At 56.7% G+C, this 8949-nt stretch overlaps 1 protein-coding gene across 4 annotated transcripts; it reads right to left on the reverse strand.

Annotated features, from left to right (window-relative positions):
• Positions 1–480: 480 nt before the first annotated feature.
• Positions 481–8912, reverse strand: TBC1D20 (TBC1 domain family member 20). 4 transcript variants are annotated; one of them, XM_072350524.1, is made up of 9 exons: positions 8808–8912; positions 8700–8775; positions 7248–7433; positions 6375–6458; positions 4835–5021; positions 4034–4135; positions 3288–3429; positions 2822–3006; positions 481–2692 (listed from the first exon to the last, which is right to left on the reverse strand). In XM_072350524.1, exons 2-9 carry the CDS (start codon positions 8740–8742, stop codon positions 2437–2439), a joined length of 1185 nt encoding a protein of 394 aa, XP_072206625.1. In that variant the 5' UTR covers positions 8743–8775; positions 8808–8912; the 3' UTR covers positions 481–2436. The 4 variants fall into 4 exon arrangements, with proteins under 4 accessions (XP_072206625.1, XP_072206628.1, XP_072206626.1 ...); XM_072350527.1 differs by having other exon boundaries at positions 8700–8898; XM_072350525.1 differs by having other exon boundaries at positions 6375–6455; positions 8700–8877.
• Between the last annotated feature and the right edge of the window lie 37 nt (positions 8913–8949).

The following is an 8949-nucleotide window of genomic DNA, read 5'->3' on the forward strand; positions in this document are numbered from 1 at the left end:
GCTCCTTGCTTCCCCAGGGAAAGGGGCCGCAGGGCAGCAGGCAGCGCAGGGCTGTGCTTTCACATCCCTTCTGAAGGGCTGAGGGCACCATTATGAAAATTGCTCCTCCGGAGGAAGTCAGAGCAAGCTAAAAATAACCCTGGCCGAGCTGCTAAACACGGCCACCGGCCTCATGCAGAGCGCAGGGACACCACGGAGGGGCACAGTGCCCAGCAGTGTGGGATCTCCTCCTGGCCGGGCAGCCAGCCCCAGGCACACAATGGGCCGCTGGGTCAGGCTATTTCCATCCCTGCGCTGCCAGTCGTGCTGGGAGAGCCAAGGGCAAAAGTGCACGCTGGCATTCCACAGCCCTGGGCAGAAGGAGGGCAGCAGCACAAAGGCACCAGCTGGCTCCTGCTCCTCTTCCCACGCTGCCCTGGCTGCTGCAGGATGGGACAAGGCTCCAGAGTGCACAGCAGTACCAGCCCCTGGAGGCACAAGGGGAGGAAAACGTTTAGTAACTGTTTATTTTACAGCGATAGTGTTTGTACAAATCTGCATTTACACAGGTATGTATAAGTTTGTACAGAGTCACTGGAGCACCCGAAGAGACCACCACCTCGCTCACCCTTCCCCCAGGCAACGCAGGAACTAAAGTGCACGGTGGGCAGAGAGCAGGGGGCTGCAGGAGGGCACGGTGCCCCACACACCCCTCGGCTGGGGGCACCTGGGCACTGCACTGCCCAGGTGGGGCACGGGACCCCCAGCAGCACCTCCAGCTTGTGACGCAGCCACCACTAACTCTGATACCACCAGTATCTAAAGTGCAAAGTCACAGCCTGCTTCCCTCACTGTTACTGCCTTGGCAGAGGCTGCTGCCGCCCCATACTGCCGGTCCCCACACATGCAGGAAAGCAATCTGCCTTCAGCCATGGAAACAGCCACACAGGCTGCCACCAGCCCTCAGGAGAGGCACAGGGAGCCCTGCTGTTGGCACCAGTAAGCGGCACGGCCCTGAGATGCCAACACAGGTGAGGGACCAGGTCCTGCTTCCCTACCTGCATCACAGAGCGAGGGCCCACGGGGCAATCCAACACTTGCAGGGATGTGGTGATGAATGGTGTCAGGGACAGGAGGGTGCTGAGCCTTGCAGGGCCATGAGCTTCATTCTATAAGCAGAAATCTGCAACTCTTTGACCAACATCTGCTTCTTAGGTGTGCAGCCCTTGGGCACAGCACAGATGGCTTTGGGCACAAGACAGCAGGGGCAGGCAGCTGGGTAGGAACCAGTCAGGGCAGGTAAGGGCACTTGTGGGAGGTTTAGCAGTTCAGGGGGGAGGTAGAGGCATCGAGTGTCTATTGGCTTTGTGTCAGGGGGATACGGAGCTCGTGAGCACTATTTGCTGCTGAGCTGTCCTGGCAGGCAGGGAGCAGCAAGGCTGGGCCAGGTGGGGGATGCAGCATCAGGGCCGGCCTTTCTGGGAGATCCCTCATCTGGGTTGTTCTGAGGGTTGTCACTGAATCCAATCGGCTCGTGGGGGGAGAATGGTGACAGATGTCTGCAGCACATTTCTGTCCTGTGCAAACTGTTTCTAACTGTAAAAACGAGCCTTTCTTTGCTTTGGAGTCTGCTCCCTGAGCTGTGAAAGTCAGCAGTGAGTGTTAACGGCTCCACTAATAGTGATGTGATCTGGCACAGGCAGGATGAACAAGGCTTGACTCACCTCACTGACCTGATACACGACCGTGCTGCTGCTGCTGCTGCTGCCAGCAGAGGACCCCGCTGGACCTGTGCCCTGCATGCTGACCAGGCCACAAACAAGAAAGTGGAATCACTAATTGTTATGCATTGGAGATGACCTCATGGCAGGGTGCTGACAGGGGCTTGGTACAGGTTTGATTCTACTGAGAGGCTGCCTGTAAGGAAAGAGAAGGGTCAGAGCACTGGTGAATGCAAATGGAGAAGGCAGGCTGCCCTGGCAGCCAGAGATATGGAGCCAGAGGGCTCCTCCACTCCTCAGGAGCTTGTACAAGCCCCTCACCCCTAAGCAAGCCAAACCCTGCCCTGACACTGTGCCCCAGGTGAGCACCTGCCCTCGCTCCCACTGATTATCCCCAGTAGAGGATGCAGGATTGCCTCGGCACAGCCCATGCACAGCTCACCACTCACGGTCACTTGCACAAGGCTGGAAGAGTCAGACTCATCCACACAGTGGCAGTGTCCATCCGCTTGCCCCTGCACGGGGAGGAGAAAACAAGGTGAGTGTCACGTGGGGAACAATCCTGCTGGACTGGATCCCATCAGTCTCTGTCACAAAGGCCAAGAGCGTCCCGGGACGCAGCAAGAATAGAGAAGTCTTCAGGCAGGTTGCTTCCAGACACGTTGCTTCCAGACACGTCCTTCCAAACATCACGTCGCTGTGGGACATGACGACAAGAAAAGCGCTTCCTTTGGCTTCAGGGGAAAATCTGCAGTTCAAACTTGGGCGCCCACTCCAGTGCACTCTTCACCACGGCCAGGGCAGCTGCTCCCAGCGCGACCGTCAGCCCCATCACTGCCAGCTTGACAAAACGGTTGGTCCTTGGCTTTGTCAAAATGGATTTTGTCCGTTCCTCCCCTCGGAGCCTCTCCCTGAAGCGCTGCCTCAACACAGTGTCTGGTCTCTGCTGCACCGATGCCAACTCAAAGTCCTTAAAAGTGGAAGCCGCGGTCCTGCAAGAGAAGAAATGGGTCAACAAGTGCCCTAGAGCCTCCTGTGCAGGCAGTGAGACCCAGCCAGGCCAAGGTGCAGAACTCAGGCACAGCTTCTATACCAGGAGCACGAGGTCACCCTGCACTCACCGCTCAGCCTGCTGCTGCGCCGCCTCCCTGGCGAGTTCAGATGGAGGAAACTGGACAAAGAGGTCCCCTGCTCTGCTGATCAGAGTCTCATACGGAAGGTCCTGTGGGATCTGGGACAGGAGGTGGTGCACTGAGGCCATGTCACACTCGCAGTCCAGAACTTCCTGCTCCCGGTAAAGCACAATCTGCAGGGAGGAGAGAGAGCACTGAGCGCAGCCAGGGAAACAGGGACGGCTTCTTGTCACTCACTGACACTTCAGGGCCAGAAGAGAAAAACACTTCAGTTCTGTCTGAAAGATCTGCCCCTCCTCAGGGGATACGCTGCAGTGCAACAGTGCCCATATGGGAAGGGAAACGCAGAGGACAGCAAAGCACCAGCACTGTCAGACCCTCTCTGCAGCTCCCAACTACCATCACCTTGCAATGGCTCATGACATCCCCTGCCACCATTCCAGCCAATACGTACCACAGCAGCAAAATAAATGGGCATCAGTGGATGGCAAGCCAGGAAGAAGTCGTATAATCGCACGACGTGCCTGAAGTCAGACAAAACGTGCCCGAACCACGTGATGAGCCAACTGAGAGCAAAGATGGTTCCCACTTCCGCACTGCACAGACAGAAAGCACGGTTAGGTCAGCTGCTGCTGAAGCACAGCCAGCTCTTCACATTCAACCCTGAAACTCAGCGTTGTTCTGGAATCTGCAAGTTGGACACCTAAAGAGATGCTGGCCATGAAATGCTAACAGATAGTTGTCCAGAAAAGGACTCTGCACGGACCCTTCTGACTTACCTCCTCACTTCTATCCACACTACACTGCTGCATCCCCGCTGCACAACCCTGCAGTTATCCCCAGAGCTGGCAACAAACCAGAGAGATGCAACAGCAACCCCAAAACTGGGCACACAAAACAGCTGCAGCAGTTTTGTATGACACAGAACGCAAAGCAACTCAATCCCCACAGCTTTTCCAATGCAGGCAGCTGGGGTGAAGATAGCACCATTTAAAAGCCCCCAGGACAGGCAGCACGTTCGGGTCTGCTTGTAAGCAGAGTGCCACGTGGCTCTGGATTGCTGCCATGAGCTGTGGGCCAGCTGTTGACTCTGAAGAAGCCACCGTGGTGCTGGGGATGGGAAGACACAAATGGCCCCAAGAGCAGTAATGTGAGAGAAGCAGAGCAGAGCTAGGAGGCTCTGAGGGAACGTCTGCATACCTCTGCATGAAGTCATGCACCTCAGGGTTCACCTGGTCTATGATGGGCATCAGGTAATTCAGAATGTGCTTGGTATTATCCATCGTTGGGTCCATGAAATCCCTGAGAGAAATATGTAAGGAGAATTCTGTCAGGAAGCAACATCAGTGGGTTCTCCTCCAGGGAGGCACATAGAAAGTAAATACACGTACTTGCAACAAACAGCTTTGCTGGTAGGGTGGCTCCCAGGGAATTCTGTCTGTTTGCAACAGCTCCATTGCTACCAATGTGGGTCACAAAGAGCTCGTGTGCACACAAAACCTGGACCCAGACAATCACGGTGGTGTCAATGGACACTTCTTGCTTTGCTGTACACACGAGCCCTAAAGCCTTTTCAGCTTGTCACATGGGAAAGGAGGAAAATCCCTCCAAGGCACTCATCGACTTGAAGGCTTGCTCTCATTCCATCAGTACAGAACTTCCCAGGGCTCTATAAAGGCTGACTGGGAAGCACTATGCTGAGCCTTAGGAGCCAGGGAGGCCCTGACAGGACACATGACCAAGAGAACCATGAGTAATGCATGTGTGCTGCCTCTTCATCTTCCAGAGATAATACAAACTAACTGACAGCCCTGGCAGCCCTTCCCCAGAGCACAACTGCCTGCAAATCCACGTGCCAATCTCCAGCAGCACCCCTTGAGTGCATGAACACAGAGCAGCCAGCTCTAACTGGGGCTCTGCTTCAGGACAGGCCGCCCCTTTGCTCTCACAGTGACGGCGCACACAGCAGCTCCTCTCCCCTGGCTGAGTCTCTGTGAGTACCTGAGATGATGCGTTGAGAGCTTCTCCACCAGAGCTGTGGCCAGCCTGTCCCCGACCACCAGGAGGAAGGTGACCACGATGTCGTGATAGCCCTGGTAGTAGTGCAGCTGTGGGTTGCGCTTCAGGACGTGGAGGATAATATCAATGAGCTCCTCCTGCAGCCCTTCTCTCTGGTCATCCGGCATCCCTATGGGGACAAGGCACCGGTGTGATGGGCTGCATCGCCTGCTGCTCCCCACCTGCACGTTTACCAACCATCTCGATCACAAAGGATGTGGGACAACAGGGAACAGGCTGAGAAAGCTGTGAATGACCCAGGTTCCTAATGCTGCTCCTGCTGGCCCCGGAGAAGCCAACCAGCTGTGAGGAGCCTGCTTAACCTGCAGTGGCCCTACCTGCCAGGTAGTCATCATGGATGACAGCAGTGGGCTTATGGGTGCCTGCACAGTGCTGTGAGGAGCGAGTTGTGCTGCACATCCAGCACCGCTCAGGACATTTTAATCATTTTTAATTTCCCAAAGGCTCTATAAAAAAAACAGAAGTGAACCAGGACGTGTTTGCACAGCAGCTGTGCCAGCTGCATCAGACTGCAAGGCCTCCATCACCACAGCTTCATATTGCTGCTCTGCTCACAACATGTGTTCAGGGACAGGATGTCACGGGGAAAACACTGTTCCTGCCATGCACAGCTGCAGCTGTTTCCTTGGCAGTCCCCGTCAACAGAGAAAATGCCCTCCAGCCAAGCAGAGCGTCCCAGTGGAGATCCTGCAATGACAAACTTCTCCTTTTCCCCCTGTTTCACTGATGCTTCTAAAAATAGGCAGGAGGAGGTTGCCATTCAAGGGCAAAAACAAACAAATGAAGCAGCAGCAGCAGCAGAGCCTGCAGGAAGGAGGCAGAATCTGTGCTCAAAAGAGAAGCGGAGTGAATCAACTGCTTATGCAAAATAAAAGCAGCAGAAGGGGGGGATGCAGATCCAGGCCAGGAACAACGGCTGCTCTGCAGAGTTAGATGGCTGCTGGATTACTTGCTTTATAAATAGCACAACAAGGCATCAGCCGCCCATCAGAACTAAACAACTGCAGAAAGCTTCTGCTTCTAAAGGTTACTTCTCCTTCAGTTCGGTGTAAAACAGTTCTGCTGTTCTGCTGTAAAACACTGTTTGCTCTGCCCACTAACAGAGCTGCCTTCCACATATTGGGCATATTCTCCTGGCTAAAATACACTGAAGCAAATGGTCAGTTTCCATCAATCCTCATCTGACCCTGCTCACAACAGGCGAGGGCTGCGCAGGATCGGACACCTCTGTGCTGACACCATTCAGCTACAGAACACAGAGGGGCTCAGCATGGACAGGGAAGTGTAAGGTGGGAGAAAAGCACCAGGCCAAAGCCACAGCCCAGGCGGGGGCTGGAGGAAGCTGCCAGCTGTGGAACTGCTCCACTGTGCAAAGAAGCTGCTGTGAGCTGACACAACAAGGCTTTCGAGAGGTCAGGCTCCCTGCAGGGCTGGTCAGGCTCTCACTGTGAGCCCCTCTCACCTGGTGGGAAGCGCCGCAGGGAGCGTCGTACGTCCAGTAAGACCTGCTGGTAATCCTTATTGTCCTCCCGCAGCTCCTTCCCTGCTGAAAGAGGCAGTAGGTTATCGTGGAGTAGAGCAAAGGTACCAGGAAGAGAGCAGGGAGATGGAACTGCCCATGAGGATGAAGCCACACAACACCCCCATCCCATTCTTTGTACGCCACACACCAGCCCTGTCCTCTCGCTTTCACTGCTGCACAAATGGGGACCCAGTGCAAGGAAACGAGGCTATTATTTAAACAACGTATGTCAAAACACTTAAACCGACACCACTCCTGGATACATCTCAGCTCCACCATCTTGCTGTGGAATTCACAGCATGCCCAGCAGCGGCAAAGCACGACATGCTGTGGAGGCAGCGAAGAATGGGCTGAAAGAAAGAATTCAGAGGGAAAAAAGCAAACGCCCATTGGTAGCTAAGAGAGAACCAACAGAAGAGAAAAGAATTTGCTGGCACACCACCGATGCTGTCACATGAAACGCCACGTTGTCTTCCAGCGGCTCTGATCACCTGCCGTAATCCAGCTCTCAAGTGACACGGGCATACGGGCACTTCTGAATGGCCACAAATTCAGGAGCAACAACAGAATCTGCCCCCAGTGGCTGGGACAGCTGCAGGGCTTCCATTAAAGATAATGACACCTCCAGAGGACAACAGAAATGCTGCTTCAGGAAGCCCTCTGTTTCCTGACCTGCCATCTACACAGAGCACACAGCCTATGGTGTTCACTACACAGCACAAGGTTCCTTTCTGTGTAAGCTCAATGGAAGCACTCCAGCACACAGAGAGAAAACCTAAAGCTCATCAGAACCCCCTTGGGGCTGCCCTGTACCTGGCAGGGGGGGCAGGTCGTCTGTGTTCACACTCAGCAGCTTCGGCCACACTTTGCAGCGAATCTCATCGGTCAGCAGCCCTCCTTCACTGATGGCCATTCGTCTGAGCGCTGCCACGTCAATAGGGTCGCTGTTCAGGGCCTGATAAATTTCTGCCACTTTTCTTTTCTTCTTAGATTCAAAGTCTGCAAGAAAAGCATAGAGCAAGATAAAGGCTCATGTCAGCACAGGCCCTGCTGGGACAGACCACAGACAACCCACGTTGTGACCCAGCACAGGCTCAGCACTGGGTGTCCCACTGACGCAGAAGTGCTGCTCGTCACCCCCATCAGCTCACAGCTCCACTCAGGACCATTTTACAACTGCTTGTGCTCCAGGAAGGGCTGACTCAGCCCCAGCTCAGGTGTCGTGCGTTCTGTAACACCTGGGCCTCACATTCCTGCTGATTCCTGACCATCAACCCAGGGAGAAGCCTGAACTACTGACAGCAGCTGTCCCAACGAGGGTCACATTCAAACCAGTCCCACACATGGCAGTGTACTGACTTACCTCCCAACAAACACAAACTTGCCAACTGTTAACATAAAACTGTTAACATACAACTGTTAACATACAACTGATAGCTTTATGCAGGTGAGCTGCTGTTAAAGGAGCTGCTCTGTAGAGCACAGGGATTGTGGGGCAGGGAGTGAACAACGCACGCAGTGGGTGGGTTTGACATGGGTTATATACACAGCTGGCATACGGGAGCATTGAGTGCGGGGCTGAGGAAGGGCTCTGCTTCACCCTGCCCACAGTGCAGGTCAGCACAGCCGCAGGTGGGCAGCAGGGAGGCAGTTCGGGGCCGCTCCGTGCAGCACGCAGCTCACAGGCTCTGCAGGGCCGTGCAGGGTGAGGCCGCCCACACCGCCCTTCCTCACAGTGTTTTCCCAAGGGATGCGGCTCCCGTTGCTCACGGAACCGCCGGGACCCGCCGGGTGAGGAGCTGCACAGGATGTGGGCCGGGAGGAGCCGGTGGGGCAGCCGGTCCCTGACAGCCACAACCTGCTGCCCCGCGGGGTTCCGGTGCACGCAGGAGCCGCACAGGTCAGTGGTGAGCAGGATGACACCGCAGTCAGCCCACGGCAGAGCTCCGGCACACCGAGCACCGACGAGCCCCCGCTGGCCGCAGCTTCCCTTCCCTTCCCTTCCCTTCCCTTCCCGTTCCCTCCCCCATTGCACACACAGCACGGCCGACTCCCCACCGGCCGCACCCCGCGTTGTCCCTCTCGGCCCCGAACGCTCCCGTCCGGCCATACCGCACCTCCCCCGTCCCGTCCCGCCCCGCCACATGGGGGCGCACCGCCGGCGACCCCTCCCCGCGCCCGCGAGGTGGCGCTGGAGCAGCCGCAGCCCACCCCCCTGAGGGAGGAGGCGCTGCCCCCGCCGCTATAGGCCCGGCCGGGCCGTACCGTGGCCGCCGACGCCGTTGCGCGGCGGGCTCCGCCGGGCCATGATTCGCGGTTGCTGCGGCTCATGCCGGGCCGCGGGCCGGGCCGTGTTGGGGCCGGGCCGTGTTGGGGCCGGGCCGTGTTGGGGCCGAGCCGTGTTGGGGCCGAGCCGTGTTGGGGCCGGGCGCTCCGCACCGCCCGCTCCGCTCCCGTCCCTTCCGCGCCCCCACCCGCTCCCCCTCCCCTCCGCCGGCGGCGCGCGGGTGTTACG

This window comes from Excalfactoria chinensis, chromosome 15 (genome assembly GCF_039878825.1).
Source record: "Excalfactoria chinensis isolate bCotChi1 chromosome 15, bCotChi1.hap2, whole genome shotgun sequence".
Lineage (NCBI taxonomy): Eukaryota > Metazoa > Chordata > Aves > Galliformes > Phasianidae > Excalfactoria > Excalfactoria chinensis.

What these genes read in the sequence shown, in the direction of transcription:
- TBC1D20 (XM_072350524.1), bottom strand. Translation starts at nt 8,742, where the DNA reads ATGGCCCGGCGGAGCCCGCCGCGCAACGGCGTCGGCGGCCACG. An exon ending in CGACCTGCCCCCCCTGCCAG is followed by an intron (nt 6,459 to 7,247) that starts GTACAGGGCAGC and finishes TGCCTCTTTCAG; the next exon opens with CAGGGAAGGAGCTGCGGGAG. An exon ending in CCTGCGGCGCTTCCCACCAG is followed by an intron (nt 5,022 to 6,374) that starts GTGAGAGGGGCT and finishes TTGTCCCCATAG; the next exon opens with GGATGCCGGATGACCAGAGA.